The sequence below is a fragment of the Liolophura sinensis genome, chromosome 6 (genome assembly GCF_032854445.1).
Source record: "Liolophura sinensis isolate JHLJ2023 chromosome 6, CUHK_Ljap_v2, whole genome shotgun sequence".
Taxonomy (NCBI): domain Eukaryota; kingdom Metazoa; phylum Mollusca; class Polyplacophora; order Chitonida; family Chitonidae; genus Liolophura; species Liolophura sinensis.
In genome coordinates, this window is record NC_088300.1 from 17,899,829 (window position 1) to 17,918,079 (window position 18,251).

At 38.7% G+C, this 18,251-nt stretch overlaps 1 protein-coding gene across 2 annotated transcripts in view; it reads right to left on the bottom strand.

Moving 5' to 3' along the window:
* LOC135466479 (mediator of RNA polymerase II transcription subunit 6-like) overlaps positions 1 to 18,251 on the bottom strand; it is a 59,781-nt gene that overhangs the window by 39,977 nt on the left and 1,553 nt on the right. Inside the window, exons 3-9 of one of the 2 annotated variants that reach the window (XR_010444122.1) lie at positions 16,644 to 16,776; positions 14,558 to 14,706; positions 13,077 to 13,172; positions 10,446 to 10,499; positions 9,270 to 9,448; positions 7,888 to 7,990; positions 3,653 to 6,393 (exon numbers count right to left, since the gene is read on the bottom strand). Coding sequence is in view for 1 of the 2 variants with exons in the window: in XM_064743975.1 (XP_064600045.1) it covers positions 3,653 to 3,782 (130 nt within the window). In the remaining variant the exon portion in view is untranslated. Of the gene's footprint in view, positions 1 to 3,652; positions 6,394 to 7,887; positions 7,991 to 9,269; positions 9,449 to 10,445; positions 10,500 to 13,076; positions 13,173 to 14,557; positions 14,707 to 16,643; positions 16,777 to 18,251 lie in introns of those variants that run through there. The other variant, XM_064743975.1, reaches the window with a different exon arrangement.

Consider the following 18,251-nt stretch of genomic DNA (forward strand, 5'->3'; position numbering starts at 1 on the left):
AAATATGTAATGCATATACCATACCATAGGTGTACAATGTATACTCAACAAAATCATAAACACACAACACAATTTTAAATTGTTTTCTCTTAGTATTAAATACTATGCTAACTTAACAACTGGAGTAAGTATTCATTATCAATTGTGGCTTCAATTTCCACCAGAATTTCACATTTTAATGCAACAATCCAAGAGCTACATGTAAGGTAGCATGAAAACAGTGTGGTCGGTAATCTCAGTTCACTCTAACGGTGGATTTTTTTTTTTTTTTTGATTGGTGTTTTACGCCGTACTCAAGAATATTTCACTTATACGATGGCGGCCAGCCATCGTATAAGTGGGTGAAACAATGAGTGGGTGGAAACCAGGCACAGCCCGGGGGAAACCCACGACCATCCGCAGGTTGTTGACAGACCTTCCCACTTACGGCCGGAGAGGAAGCCAGCATGAGCTGGACTTGAACTCACAGCGACCGCATTGGTGAGAGGTGCAAAGTATATTTAACACTGTTCCAAATCTGGTGTAGACATGGACAGGTTTAGGCCTACATATACATGTTCAGTTGTAGAGGACTAAAATGTAAACAATCATACATGTAGGTATGATTAAAAAGTTATTTGTGTGTCCATCAACTTTATGGGTCTAAGTTTTCCTCCATTTGGGCACTGTAAGCTCTCTGCTCTAACCAGTTCATATTACTATATTTGTTGGCATGCATTTTATTAGTTACTGCTACTGCACATGCTGTACCACACAAAATACTTCCAAAATGATTCCATAAACAATCTTGAGGATATAAATCTCAAATGATCATTTGTATTTCTTTCTTTTTGATGGGATAAATAAATTAAATGTATAGCTAAAGACATGCACACAGATCTTCGAATTCCAGGTCTCTGAATGGGGTGGCCTATGGCACATGTAGTGTTGAAAACAAAGATGATGTAAATACATCTAATTTAAGATACAATCCTATACAACAGCAGGTAAAAGAAGCATCAGTAACAGTACTTGTATTTCATCATCAACAGAAATGGTTTGACCTTGACCTTAGGTTAGGCTACACCCGAAAGGTATTGCGAAACACCTACATTCAATGTACATCAATGGCATCACCTGTTGTGGTGAATCATAGCTTAATTTGTGCATCAACAAATGTCAAGTGTAACAGATAAGAGTATATCCACATACCTGACACACCTTCATAACTGTATCAGTATATGTTTAGCGTTTTTTTTTTAGAGTCCCACTAATGCATGGAGATAATTTGATGAGAATTTCTATATAGTAGTTCAGGAATTTATCCTGAATGTCCTGGTCTGCCGATTTGTAATCATGTAAATATGCTCTGCAGGAAATAACACGCATGTCTTCCAAGTCTTGCTGATTCATCATAACACATTTTCTGTTTCTGTCAACATTCTGAACAGTTGCGTCTCCCACAGTATGTGACACTGTTGTTTAATCTAAGGCCTCCATGGTTGGTAAAGTGTGACCTCAACCAACCATGCATGAGATACCCGATAATGGCTACTTTACAACAATCAACAGGATGTAAATAAAACACAGTACTGATTAATTATTTATTTGATTGTTGTCATACTCGCTTATATAATAGTGGTCAGGTTTACCGGGTGGAGGTAACCAGGATGCTCAAGTAAACCTCACAAGTAAGCAAGAAAGCCTCACAAGTAAGCCACCAACCCTTGGCGCCAATTCTTGGCACCAACCCTTGGCACCAATCCTTGGTACCAACTTTTTACCACCTGCGATATTCAGGTGCATGCCATTTATTGGTGAAAGACAACATAGTGGTTTACAGTGAACATAAGACTAAGTCTATAGCCTCACAAGTAAGCCACCAATCCTTGGCATCAACTTTTTACCACATCTGATGTTCAGCTTGCATGCCATATATTGGTGAAGGCAACACAGAGGTCTTCATTGAACATAAAGCTCAGCCATTAGCCTCAAAAGTAAGCCACCAATCCTTGGCACCATCTATTTACCAGGTGTGACATTCAGCATGCATGCCATTTATTGGTGAAAGACAACATAGTGGTCTTCAATGAACATAAGACTAAGTCTATAGCCTCACAAGTAAGTCATCAATCTTTGCCACCAACTTTTTACCACATTTGATGTTCAGCATGCATGCCATATATTGGCAAAAGACAACACAGTGGTCTTCAGTGAATGTAAGACTAAGCCTATACCTCACAAACACTGTCAACCATTAAGGCCCTACAAAGGAATCTAGTAGAAATTCTATGTCTAAGAACAGCATTGAAGCCAAACCTTGATATATGATGAACATGTAAATAGAAGTGAGTCATCACTCATCAAGAAGCCTACTGTCATACTGTACTTGAAGCCTGAGAATATAACTTTAAAATAAAATCATTAGGTCTTTGGCAAATCATGGTGAGGAAAAGCAATATTTCAGGCACTGCAGTCACCTGGAGTTGACTTCCATACAAGTCACAACATCCCCACCCTAATACAGAACCCAACTCCCCTACAAGCCCGTTGTGCACCTACTCTCAATAAGCCACACATAGATCCTGCTCCCCAGTTTTGACTTAAACCCCACAACAACAGGCCTGTCTGTACATTATCCTACAGGTATATGTATAAAATAGCCCAGTGCTGCTTTCCATGCAAAAAAATTCAGGAGACACTGTACATGTACCACCAGTATCAATGTAGTACGGGTTACATGCTTTATAGCTTTGGAGATTTTAGCATTACATGTACACCTGTATGAGCTTCGATGTTTTCATTATAAACTATTCATTGCTGTGGCATCTCCATGCTGCCGTTTATCCTGAAAATATGTTCAACAGACCCTGCAAAGGGTTTTTTGTTGCATTATTTCTCACCTGTTCAGACAAAATAACTTTTAGAGGAAAAAACAGTGGAAGGAGGACTAACCCTACCACATCTGTATGCTTAACCCCTTCCCCTAACTTGATGTTACAAAGATTCTGATTTGCTGTTTTGAAAAGATATGTGTTTAGGTGTGACAAACCTCCCAAATACACATGATAATGCCACAATCTAACTCCGCAACCTCTTACAAAGACAAGCGGCTAGCTGATTGGTGAGCGTAATTTTAAAACTAAAGCATAAGGAATAACGAGTGATGGATTGTAGCTTAACACTATACATACATGTACCAGGTACATGCATATACTCAAGACTTTTTCACTTCCAACACATGTACCAGCAGTCAGTATTATGGGTGGAGATGTTATAAATCCATCGACCTTTGGTTAGTTACTGATGAACTTTCCCACAGATATTACTGTGACTGTATAGATTTGCACATCATACCTGTGGATGACAACAAGTATAAGACTGCATAAACTGCCACATATTGACAGCTACTCCAAGACTGGTCTCTTGTCCCTTTTGATTAAAGGATGGGACTCCACTAAATATAGGACACCAACCAAAACATGGCTGTCTATAGGTACACACTGCAATCACATACACGCGAAAATACTATTTCCAAAAATGAAAAAATTATAGTGACTTTATTACTGTCCGGATGGTCAAAATTAAATTGACATGTTTCAATGGTACATGTATGTACACTACATGGGCAAGCTTTTATAGCTCACTTTTCCTTAGACACAACGAATCTCACCTGGTTGGTTGGGAAGGTTCATCCAGTAAATTCCCAAGCACCTAGGCCGTAATTCCACAAGGTAACACAGGTATGCATGTCCAAACACTGCAAGAATCCGCAGTTGCACTTGAAGAATGTGTAGTATCATTTACACACATACTGAAATTCATGAGCCTGTCTGCTCACACTGCATTTCAGCAATAATTTTACATCACCACTTGCTTCAATATAACATTTGAATTTTTGCATAATCGGCTAAACACTGTAATCCACATCACACTTATATTATGCACTGCTCTGTCCACATCTGTAATATCTGCTACGCCTACATGGATTACCTGTGTAATCCACAACCGCGCTCACATCTGTTCCATCTACGTGTCATTTGTCTCACACTTGTCATCCGCCCTGTCTACATCTGTAATATCTGCTACTACTACATGGATTACCTGTGTAATCCACAACCGCGCTCACATCTGTTCCATCTACGTGTCATTTGTCTCACACTTGTCATCCGCCCTGTCTACATCTGTAATATCTGCTACTACTACATGGATTACCTGTGTAATCCACAACCGCGCTCACATCTGTTCCATCTACGTGTCATTTGTCTCACACTTGTCATCCGCCCTGTCTACATCTGTAATATCTGCTACAACTACATGGATTACCTGTGTAATCCACAACCACACTCACATCTGTTCCATCTATGAGTCATCTGTCTCACACTTGTCATCCACAGTCCTGTCCAGATTTGTAATATCTGCTACAGCCTTGTATCATTTGTCTCATATTTGTGTCATCCACAGCCCCGCTTTGCACCTCTAATAGCCACTTCAGCCTTGTATCATTTGTCTCACATTTGTGTCATCCACAGCCCTGCTTCGCACCTCTAATAGCCACTTCAGCCTTGTACCATTTGTCTCACATTTGTGTCATCCACAGCCCTGCTTCACACCTCTAATAGCCACTTCAGCTTGTATCATTTGTCTCACATTTGTGTCATCCACAGCCCTGCTTCGCACCTCTAATAGCCACTTCAGCCTTGTATCATTTGTCTCACATTTGTGTCATCCACAGCCCTGCTTCGCACCTCTAATAGCCACTTCAGCCTTGTATCATTTGTCTCACATTTGTGTCATCCACAGCCCTGCTTCACACCACTAATAGCCACTTCAGCCTTGTACCATTTGTCTCACATTTGTGTCATCCACAGCCCCACTTCGCACCTCTAATAGCCACTTCAGCCTTGTATCATTTGTCTCACATTTGTGTCATCCACAGCCCTGCTTCACACCTCAAATAGCCACTACAGCCTTGTTCCATTTGTCTCCCATTTGTGTCATCCACAGCCCTGCTTCACACCTCTAATAGCCACCACATCCTTGTATCATTTGTCTCACATTTGTGTCATCCATGCCCTGTCCACATCTGTAATAGCCACTACATCCTTGCATCATTTGTCTCACATTTGTGCCACCCATTGCCCTGTCCAAGCCTGTGATATCTGCTAAAACTTCGTATCATTTGTCTCACAGTTGTATAGTCCACTGCCCTGCTCCACATCTGTGATGTCTGCTAAAGCTGCATGTATCTTTTTCCTCACATTTGTATCATATCATGTAGGTGGTATGTAACTAGCTGCTGTACGGCTGATTTGTCACTAAATGTACTTGATGTACATTACACAGTGGTATGCTTAGTGTCAATCTAATCAAAATTTACTTTTTACCACAGCTGTTTTCATTCACCCATGCATGTTCATCATTTCCATTCAGGCGTACGGAGTTTTGATTGCACTGTATACTATAACATTTTCATCTTTACTTCAATTCCTCTTCCGCAGGATAATGGTTATGTTGTACAGCGAAAGGATACTGGTTGCGTTGTACAGTGAAAGGATACTGGTTATGTGGTACAGTGAAAGGACAATGGATATGTTGTACAGTGAAAAAATACTGGTTGCTTTGTAGAGTGAAAGGATACTGGTTATGTTGTACAGTGAAAGGGTACTGGTTATGTTGTACAGTGAAAGTTGTGTGTGATTGAGTTTGAACACTCATGTACATGTACAAATGCATGTACTAGGAACAGAGAGCTATTGTCTCCAGCATAACCTTTGACACAAAGAACAGTCAGTGAGTGAAATCTAGGCTATATGAACATATTCTTAGTAAGGGCGTACAGTGTGCGCGGACACCACAAGACTGCAAATTGAGCTCGTTCGACTATTTTATTTTCTGTCTATACTGGATCATGTGACTGCATTCTAAAATCCTGTAACAATAAACAAACCATTCGACATCATCGAGAGATCATGACTGCAGACTGGGATTATGTGACTGCTGACTGGGACACCACGAATGTACATGTAGGCTGGGATATCAGATCACCGTAATCTGAGATCATATGACTCTAGGCTGGGATTACATCTCAGGCTGGGATGCTGTGACTGTTAACTAGGATCATGTTGCTGATGACTGGGGTACTATGACTGTAGTCTGTGATCATGTGACTGTAGTCTAGGATCCTGTGACTGTAGACTGGGATCATGTGACGGCTGATGGGAATACAATGACTGTAGTCTGTGATCATGTGACGGTAGACTGGGATCATGTGACAGAAGAGTGAAATCATGTGACTATAGACTTGGTTTGTCCTCCACTTTCAGCTGTCTCCTCATCTTGTAGAATGGACACCTCTTTCTCCAGCAGTAGCTGAAGGTTTGACTCCTGATATTCTGGCCAGGTCAACATAGGCTGGAAAAGACAAATACATTAAAGAGTGCTAAGAAGAAAAAAAGAACTAACAAAGTTCAATTATTTGTCAATTAATGCACCATGAGAGGACTTATTGACAGTGGACATACCACCATAAGAAATTCAGAATTTTTGAGTTGGTTCAGCTAAATACAAGAATGAGTTGCATGGAATCCTAATAAAACCTTCTCAGCCAATATTTTTCGAGAAATGTCAGTTAAGAGAATTCTAAAAGGGTAACATGTCACTGTTCTAAACTGTCTGCCCAACAAGACATAACAGGCAAATGAGAAAGCGCAAAGGTTCCCATAATGTAACGTTCACTCCTGAATCTCACAAATCAACATATGATAGATTGAAAGTGAATGAATTTTGAGTCTAGCAAACCACATATGATCTTCATTTCTATCTATAATGTATTAAAAAGTATTTGTAATTCCCAACGATCGGTACCGCAGAACGGAAGTTACATACGTGTAGTAGGCCTGATAATTACTACACAATACCGTATCTTACATGTACAGAGTTCTCAGAACATCTCCCATTGTCTAGGCAATGAGAGGAGGTAACCAAGTCAAAAAATTCAGTCATCGGCCGAGTTTCTAACAATCATGACTTGAGTGAGTTGATAGTCAAAGGGAAACACTGAGTGAGTTGATAGTCAAAGGGAAACACTTTTTTTTTTCTCTTTAACAACACTCCTGCCATAATGCTGGCCGCAGTCGTATAAGTGAAATATTCTTTAGTCAGCGTAAAACAACAATCAAATAAATAAATAAATGTTAACAATACTCACATGACAAACCAGATCTGGCCGGAATGTTAACCACCATGAATACAGCCTTTGGACTGCTGTTATTTATTTATTTCATTTGTGTTTAAATGTTTAAATTTTGTTACCTAATTCTGCTTAATCTTTGGTGCAAGAAGGCGTGTAATTTGCTACTATTCACATGAACAGTCTATAGATTAAAACCCTAACTGAGGAAAACTGACAAGAGGCCATATTTCACCAGTGACCATTTACTAACTATCACACTAGCATCACTGCTTTGGATTTACTCTCTATACAGTAATTCTCTTATATTTTACACTATTCAAGACCACACACATCAAGACCCATAATGCCAATTTCCACTGCACGCAGCGCCATACGCTGATGATGTACACCGCAACGTCATAAAATAGACCATTATTTGTTATGCATAACCATTTCCACTGTACATGGCACGATATGGCTCCTGTGGGATGCTGCTTGATAGAGTAAAGATGGTGCAACGTAAAGATGCTATAAAGACTGGACTTATTAATGAACACCAAAATAGCTTCAGTAAAAACAGGTAAAAAGAACTGGAGAAATAAGGATACCTCGGATTTTAACAGTTATATTTGTTTTAAATTTCAGTGTTTTTGGACTTTTACACAAGTTCACCTTGACCCTGATCCAGCAAAAGTTAAAAGTATATCATTAAATACCAATGATTAAAACCTCACCTTGTAGATCTGAACATACTGTGCAGGTACCAGATCCTGGACATAGGTCATCATGGTGTAGTTCATGAGAATCAGGTGTACCCCAGAACCATGAACCCAAGATCTTTATTAAAAGAAATACCAGACCAAATGTATATACATGTATGCATCAATAAATTTATCCCACAGAAAATTTAAATTTAAAAGCCTACCTTTCAATTTTGTGATGTTTCAGTTCAATTAGGAACAAAATTGCACACATGGAGAAAATCGAAAGGGTGCCATGTTATCAATTTAAGCCTACATAAGTTGTTATGTCTATAACTTAAGAATGCAACGGTTTCCCTTGACATCATGCAGACACTGTGTGTGGCGACATGATGTTTCCCGTTGCTCTACCATACTGCATTCCATGCCCCAGTCAGAATTCCAGACTAATGGTTGATTCTTAAAGTTACCAAGCACGTCCGAAGAAAATTATTATTTCTTTTCATTAAATAAGACAAAGATACATGTTCAAATCCAGGTAATATCATAACAGGTACATCAAGGTGTTAAAGACAAAAATAACAATCAAGTATGGTACTTCTGTATCAGTATTCAAAAACACTCCTATTTTTAAATTTTTATTGGAGTCATTTCCATGTCATCTGCAAGTTCGATGCTCTCATTTTTCATGAAGTGGAGGTCAGGGAGTTTAAATTAATATTATGCTAAATACTTTCAAAACCCTTAAAATTACATGCCTGAAACAATTCAGACATGTAACCTACATCTGAAATATGAACTACATGAATGTAATATGATGTGATTGCGATGATGGACAAAATCATAGGTGATGAGAAACCAGATAGATTGCTGGTTAGAGTTGTGAGAAATGATACTATTAACTAAAAAAAAATTGCTTAAGCTCCCCAGTTTACTGGTTAAGTATAAGTTTACACAAAAAATGCAACCCAACCCTCAAAATGTGCCTTGCTCATAACCAACACCTACAGCAGCTTACTAATGATATAGCACGGTAGGGGAGATAACCCAATTTTGTGATCAATCTTGTTCATATCAACTGCATGTCTAAACAGCTTCTGAATTTGGTTTGGATTAAGTGATGAAATGAGTATTTAAGTGATGAAATATCAGATTTTATTGATTTGCCTAAAATATACCAGCATTTCTTCCATTCACAAAAACTTAGTGGAAGGACATCTATATGTTAAGTCAGTACTGCGAAAGTGTCGAGTGTCACATCTGATATACTTAGCATTCACTGTGAGAAAGTGAAGTATTATCATGACACTGTGAAAGAGGACATATAAGGTTCTTCTGTTTAGTCTTTATTATATGGACATCTCCTGCTGGGTGCTCTTTATTGACAAGATGTACTTTAGACTATTTGTACTCACTCCATTTTAGGAATAAGGCGGACTCTCTTGACACGGGTCATCTGTTTGAGGAAGGCAATAAACTTGGGTAGCTCCTCCCACCCTAACACCTCTTCACTGATCCTCGCTTTAGGCTTCAGGTGTACCAGGTACATCATGTCAGGGTCCAAGTTGTCCAGGGACGCCTCCAGAGGGTGAGCCTGATAGGTATAGTGCCAAGAAAATATAATCATAAATCACGACCAAATACCTTCAGATCAAAAAGCACAAAAAGAACAGCTAATGTCGATGGTGAAAAACAAAGGAAGTTTAGATTTACGACAGTCGTGCGAGGAATAACAAGCCGTAAAATCCACTCATTTACAGCCCAAAGTGTCTTCCCATGGGTCTGCAGTTGTCTCCATTCATAAGCATGAAGGTCATTAAGTAAATAATACACATGCACATTACCACAGAAAATAACCCAATTACAGAAATTTAACCTAATATAAATAGCTTGTGTGTAAGTTGTTGGACAGAAAATGTCACACGTGCATGTATTTATATTATTAGCACAATGTTGCCAAATTTTACTCCATTAAACTACGCGTGGCCGAGGAGGTAAGCACACCAGCGCTGCACAATGACCTAAGAGGCTCTCACCAATGAGGTCGCCGTTAGTTAAAGTAAGTGTTGAAAGGCATTCAGATATTTGAAAACTATGGTGGGCTTTATGAGCCATACTGATAGTATCTAGGAACTCTGAAGTCAAATCAACATCTTTTCCTGACGTTCACCAGAAGGAAGGGAATTTTGGGAACATTATTACAGTAATCTTTCACTCACGGGTAAAAAAGAGTTCTTGTGACGTCAGAGTTCCTAACCTCTGACAGTAGATGGTCCATAAAGTTCACCTTAGAATTCACATGTTTGAGCACCTTTAACTTGTTTCACAAAAATCTAAAAAAAATAAGTGCAAGTATATTTATGTATAGTTTTAAGTGCTCTATTTAGTGGTGCCTACTTCAATTTTACGAGGTCTTTTCCTTTCACTTTGGACTTGAAAGGTTACCTTCCCGGGTTCTGCGCCATTTCCTCCCACCACAAAGCTGGCTGCCGTCGTATAAGTGAAATAATCTTAAGTATGGCATAACACCCCAATCAAATGAATACATAAACAAATCGATCAATTCAGCTACATGAACCAGGCATACTTACTACAAGCATTCGCCTCCTTGAAGGAATAGGAGGGCTGAACAACGATTTATCCACCTGTAAAAAATGTACAAAACAAAGATGTCATTGTGCTTTATCATATCAGTACTCCAGGAAAAGCTTAAAAATACTTCCCTTTCATTACATGTACTTTTTGTTGTTTATCAAATTATTTGATTCAAATCTTACCCAGTCTTAAAAATCGTTTTCAGAAAATCTTTATATCCATGGGATTAGGTTTGCATGACATATACAATATGTACAAGGAATATAAGGTATTTTTCTAAATTTGGTGGTGATATTTCATGGTTTGTGTTGTCCTGAGATTTAGCATCAGTTATAACGTTATTTCAGCACTATTACAGGTGGTGTTTCCTGTTCGCAAGTTGGTGTATACATTTATAGTGCTGCCCCACTGCATTGCTATGTCAAAGACAGCAGACATGATGCCTCACCCAGTTACTCTTACATCAGACTAACCAACATGACATGACAGGAAACTACCAAGATTTACAAGTTTAAAGTGCATGTGGCCTAGGGATGACCTAACTAAAGTCTCACACTTTTAAGCCTGACCAAAATCAGAACTAATGAATAAATGTTAAGCTAATTGCACACATTTTAAATAAATAAATAAATTTCATGGACAACTATTTTATTTATTTGGTTGCATCAGTTTTTCGTTCATAATATGGCTGTGGAGGAAACAGAGAGAATAAGCAAGATGACTGCGGCTGAAATTTACACACTACATGTATGTGCGAGAAAACAAACCCATGCATCATTTCACCAGGTTACTATGTTAAAGTTTTGTGACTCTCCATAATCCAGCATAATTCAGCCAATTTCAGCAAATGCCTGACTTTACAAGGGATCAGGAAAAGTATCAAGATGAAAACTTTGAAAAGTGCATGTGAAAAACTGAACTGAGCTGAATTCTAGGCTGTCATCAAAGTGTGTAAGGTTGTAGAGTACGCATAGATGACCCTGCTTTGGTTTATCCCTTATGATTATGCATCCTGATGCACTACCCACAAAAGCCATCTGGCTCATTGCAACAGCTTTCTTGTAAGTTTATGCCAAATAATATAATATAATAATGTGTTTATTGCAGACAGGATGTCCATACACCCACCCACAAAAGCCATCTGGCTCATTACAACAGCTTTCTTGTAAGTTTATGCCAAATAATATAATATAATAATGTGTTTATTGCAGACAGGATGTCCATACACAGAGATGTATAACAGTGAATGTGAGATAAGATGGAATAATGTTAAGGTCAACAATGCAAGTACCTGTTAATACAACATATGACACAAATCACATAAAGGTGATCCCTTAAAGCAGAACCCCAACGCCTTTATTTTCATATTAAATGCTCCCTAGACACAACATTTTTGCTATGTTAGTATGTAAACTACATTTAAAAAAATATTATTTTAACTAAATCCACTTTAAAAACCGCATTAAAGTTGGTCTGTCTGCCTATCTTGTTGGCCGCACAGCCCTGCACTGACAAACCCATGCATTAGGCCTACCCACCAAGTGCTTTTCCTGAAGCTATCGTTTGACTTAATCTACAATTACCCCTACGTGTACACTTCTTACTTAGCACCCTGAAAATCATATATGTGAAACAGTTTTACAACAAACATTATGAAAGATACCGGAGTTGCATTACATCCTGGAGAAGCGTGTACAGCATAGTGAGGGGGTGATATGATGACCAATTTTTGGTCACATAGTGGCCACCATAGATGACGTAAGTGAATTGGATGAATTGGACATCAATGGAAATGTGGTAATACCCACGGAGAACTTTTTTTTATAGTTTTTATAGCCAAGTCGAACGACAGGCCTACCAGCTACGACACGAGGATCCATGCAGTCGGGCCAGCTGATTATGAGTTGCACTGATGACAACGGTCTGTCCATCTACACTGGTGAAAGTAACAATTAAGCTTATCTTTTATGTTATATATATGTTAAAAATATGTTAAAAATATCACCGGTAAAAATAAACAAGGTTTGAATTATAATGGAAACAGTGATTGACAACACATAGAAATGCCAAATTAAATTCTGCCTGAGTTCCAGTTACGGGCTCCAAGGTATAGCATGCTGTGGACTATCATGCGTGCACAGCAGCCTGGAGGCAAGGTCTGAACTGGAGGGCCGCTCTGTAGCTCTGTGGCTGTTGTAGGGCAATGGCTAGCGGCTCTCTACAGTTCGTGTTACAGCCTGCTGTTTCAAGGTAAACTTCTGCATTTCGCATGTGAAAATCTGGACTCTTCACAGTACAATGCTCTGTGTTACTGCAAGGGCAATGCCACCCTTGAGCATGGAATAATTTCAAAATTAGTTGTAAAAGTATAGCAGTTTTTTTCTGCCGTCTGTGTTGTACACATAGAGAAGCCTCACATGCCTGCAAGGATTGTACCGCTGAGACGTCACAAGGTCAATCAAAGTGGAGTAGATTTTCTGATGTTTGTTCACCAAATTCTGCCGTTTATCTTCCCTTTTCGACATTTTAAACGATCAGAATTGAATCAAGAAACATAACATCTATGTGCAGTTTTGAAGGTCTAGTGCTGGGGTTCTACTTCAGTTACTGTCTCAACATATGCTTACCTGCATCAAATAGGTAGTATCAAATAGCAAGCTGTAGAGGATAGAGGACATGTGATGTATTCGACTGTCAGAAGTGGGGAAAGCCAGGTCAACATTCTGTAAACACACAATAGACAGTAACAGTTTAACTTCACGTAACAAGCCGTAAACATACCCAACACATTTATCTCAATATTGAAAATGCCGTTAAAGAGGCTATACCACAGACTTCTGGCATCGATCAGCGCTATTCCCATCAAGTTTCTGCTGCTATATGTAGTTTAGAATAGTACAAATAATTACAGTTCATAAAATATCAAGAGCCTCCTCTGTGTACATAGAAACCATCCAAAATCTGTAACATTACTCCATATTTTATAAAGCCAATCATATTACACCTTTTTCAAACTTCAGAATCATTTTAACACCGTAAATAGTATAAGTATGAATCTGTTACTTAGTGAAAGGCAACAATTTGATTGATTAATAATTGATGTTTGTAAATATAGAAAATTTTATTTGATTATCAAATATTAAATTTTGCCACAAATCTCTGGTATGGCTTTTTAACTGTGAAGAAGTTAAGGTATATCCAGGTAAATTTCAAAGGTTCCATGAGCTTTTGATCGTCATACCAGGATGTTTATGAGGAGAATAAGACCTTTAATTTCAAGTATCGTTTAGATGTCAGTACTACAAATGACTGGCTGATATCTAAACATTCCACTGTATACATGTACTGTAATAAATAAAGTACTATTCATAATTACTTCCAAAAGTATGACTGTATAAAGCCATGTTTACATTAACTGAGAGAATTTATCCTAGTTGTACTGTATTTACTATCGACCTGAGGCGCCATTTCAAATTCACAAACATGTACAGTACATCTACCTGGTATCACATCCAAGCATTAATTGACTCATTTTCTTTATGTATTTATTCACTTGATTGCTTTGTAATGACTGGCTTCATTTATACATATTTGTCATGATAGTCAGTTTCCACAATGGTGGAGAGTCAGAGTCAGTTTCCACAATGGTGGAGAGTCCGAGTCAGTTTCCACAATGGTGGAGAGTCAGAGTAAGTTTCCACAATGGTGGAGAGTCAGAGTCCGAATCAGTTTCTGTGGCAAATACTGAAAAGTGTGTGAATCTTCGTGAATAATTTTGAATGTGTGACCTTTAGAAATGTAACTATGAAAACCATCTAAGGTCACATATATAAACAGTGGTGGAATCCACACATTTTTTATTTTTGGAAGCAATTAAATGTCATGAGATATTACTTCTAGTGTGAAAATTTACATTTTCCCAGCAGGATATCATCCTACCTTCCAAACACCTCTCTAAGCACTTTTCTAAACTCAATAGAACTCCAAAAATCTGGCAAAATGAGCAACTTAGTCATGGAGGAAATTTGAGGAAATTTTAAGTGTCATAACTAACCATTCAGTCACAACCCAATCACTCATAACCACCATCACTATATAGTACACTTACCCTAAACTGTTGTGCTGAGAGGAAGAGATAGAATTCTGCCCTGCCCACACTGAAAAGCCCATCTCTAGCTGCCAGGGAGTGAAGCAGTCTGGTCATGAAAATGCCCTCTACCACCATGGGTACCACACCCACCACACTGAGGGGTGGATCTACAAGTAAAGTACACAGATACCGTACCTGGCACTGACAGTCATTCCACAAGATGGCATACAAATACTGTATCTGGTACTGACAGTAATTCCACTGGATGGTGTACAGATACTGTACCTGGTACTGACATTCATTTCACTGGATGGTGTACAGATACCGTACCTGGCACTGACAGTCATTCCACTGGATGGTGTACAGATACCGTACCTGGTACTGACAGTCATTTCACTGGATGGTGTACAGAAACTGTACCTGGCACTGACAGTCATTTCACTGGATGGTGTACAGATACCGTACTTGGCACTGACAGTCATTTCACTGGAAGGTGTACAGATACCGTACCTGGTACTGACAGTAATTCCACTGGATGGTGTACAGATACCGTACCTGGTACTGACAGTCATTTCACTAGATGGTGTACAGATACCGTACCTGGTACTGACAGTCATTCCACTGGATGGTGTACAGATACCGTACCTGGCACTGACAGTCATTCCACTGGATGGTGTACAGATACCGTACCTGGCACTGACAGTCATTTCACTGGATGGTGTACAGATACTGTACCTGGCACTGACAGTCATTCCACTGGATGGTGTACAGATACTGTACCTGGTACTGACATTCATTTCACTGGATGGTGTACAGATACCGTACCTGGCACTGACAGTCATTTCACTGGATGGTGTACAGATACTGTACCTGGCACTGACAGTCATTCCACTGGATGGTGTACAGATACTGTACCTGGTACTGACAGTCATTCCACTGGATGGTGTACAGATACCGTACCTGGTACTGACAGTCATTTCACTGGAAGGTGTACAGATACCGTACCTGGTACTGACAGTCATTCCACTGGATTGTGGACAGATACTGTATCTGGCACTGACAGTCATTCCACAAGATGGCACACAAATACTGTATCTGGTACTGACAGTCATTCCACTGGATGGTATACAGGTACATGTACATGTAAAGTACATTTGTGGACGTGCATCTTGAAATCATTATACCAGTACAGCATTTTATAACAATAGAGCTCATCATAAAGGTTTCCCACATATTTGCATGTCATGTGACATGCATTTATTTATTTATTTATTTATTTGATTGGTGTTTTACATCATACTCAAAAATATTTCACTTTTCACCACGGCAGCCAGCATTATGGTGGGAGGAAACCAGGCAGAGCCCTGTGGAAACCCACGACAATCCGCACGTTACGTGACATAAAACTTACAACTTTAAAGCTGAAAATCGCTGAGTGAAAAGGGCTATATATGTACAGTATGTAATGCTGAAAACATTCATCTACGGTCAAAACTACTCGTCCAAAATTGTCCATGTACTACACCTGGCACATTTACATGCTATATAGTGCGCATACAATGTACTGGTGGCTAGGAAGAACGTATGCTTTCTAATCAAATTGTTCTCAGTGCACAAAAACAACATTCAATTAAACAGAAGTGATGCCACATAAGCTGGCAATATTAACTTGATCCCTGACATCACTGCTTTTTTTTTATTTATTTAATTACATGTATTTACTTAATAGTATTTAAACGCCAAATACAAGAATTTAACACTCATACGATGGTCCGTTTTATGTTTGAAGGGAAAGCAGAGTGCCCAGGATAAACCACCATGCACACTATACCAGTGTAAGACAACTTGAACAAAGATTAGACTTCACAAGCAGCCACACGGGCATTGTCAACAGATTTATACTGTTATAAAGCCCCAACAAATGGAAAAAGCAGGGGAATCCATAAAATCCCTGTTCAACTGGAACCTATATCTCCATAAAAAACGCTATTCTACGAATACTGTTAGTTATATGGTTAATCAGTGAGAACAGGCCAATTGCTTCAGTGATCTGACCATTATTTTCACAATTGTACGAAGGGACGTAGCCTAGTCAGTGACTTACCCTCTTTCCATTCTCTGGGTTTCACAAGACGTAAGAGTCTTTGCAAGGTTTCCTTTTCTTCAGGTCTTTTTGCTGTAAACAGGTTCAGCTTTTCTACATGTACTCTCAACCTACTGACCTTCGTTCTCCATTTCTACAATGACAGAATCAGCTTTTTTAGAAACGTAAAAATGTTGAAAAGATTATATTTCTGCAAAGTACAAAAACATGCGCGAAAGATGAATTAAATTTAACAAGGCATTCAAAGAATGTCGGTAGCTCACCTGAGTGAGCTGTTTGTAAAACTGCATAATGTTCCAGTCATGTAATACATTCAAATATTGACCTATAAACCCCCAAAAAGGTTGAGTGATTGACACTGTCATATACAGATATTATCCTCTAATTATGTAGCTCTAAGACCTTGCCATCAAATCAACAAGAAAGACCAAAATTATTATACTGCCACAACAATCAACGTTCATCGTATGCATACGGATTGCAGAGCAATTGTAACCCTGTGAATGGCTGAGCAAAATGTTGCGCTATGAGACTTCCTTGGTCTTTGATAGGCAAATCGCTATCGATGATTGGCTATCCGTATACTATGGATTGCCACTGCAACCCTATGATTGGCCAAAAACTTTAACCAAACAGGATACCGACATCAACAAAGCCATAAACAATATCTGATCCCCCTCTCACAATACATCTCCTTACTTTGTAAGGTGACCTAAAAATAGTTTCAATAGTGCATTCTTCAGCATCTGCAAAAACTGCTTCTCTGATGCACCTTAATGATTTATTTATTAATTTGACTGGTGTTTTATGCCATACTCAAGAATATTTTACTTATATGACGGCAGCCAGCATTATGGTGGGAGGACCCAGGACCATTCACAGGTTGCTGGCAGACCTTCTCCATCTTAATGACATCAGGTAATCCTGCGGAACACCAATTGTTCTCGTTTGGATTATCATTTTGTTTATTAAATTTTGTAAGCTCACTACAGCCCAGACCCTCTGAACTATTGACTTCATATTTTGAAGTAAAATTACCCTAAACTGGTACCTGAAGTTGTTTGCTAGCTAATTCAAACCTGTTACAGTCACAAAAAGACTATGTTTTTCCTGAACATCATTTCCTAAAGTTTCAACCAACATATGTTTTACATCACTGGGTAATTTAACATTTGCTGTAAATAAAAATTAAACCAATGCACCTTTCATGGTCAATTGTTGCAATGCGGGATCTGTCTTGGAAGCATGTGATACTGATGTGAAATATGGTACGAACACTACATGGTACTACCTCGTACTGGAGAAATGCTTTTGCAATCAGCTATACACCAGGAAATACAATATGACCACCATGCTATTCACCACTCAAATCTACAGATATCAACTGACCATAATCAATGGAGAGTTCAAATGGAAGTGCAACTTCATCTAATCTATACTGTACATGTAGAAAAGTCTTTGGCACTCAAATCTACGTGACAGTCCCCTTTAAATCTATGAAAGTCAAGTATTAATACATCTAGGTAATGAAGAATTTTCATGAAACTTTGAGCCAGTAATATTCAATCTCACATTGCGATTAATTTATAGAACTCCACTTTATCTTTT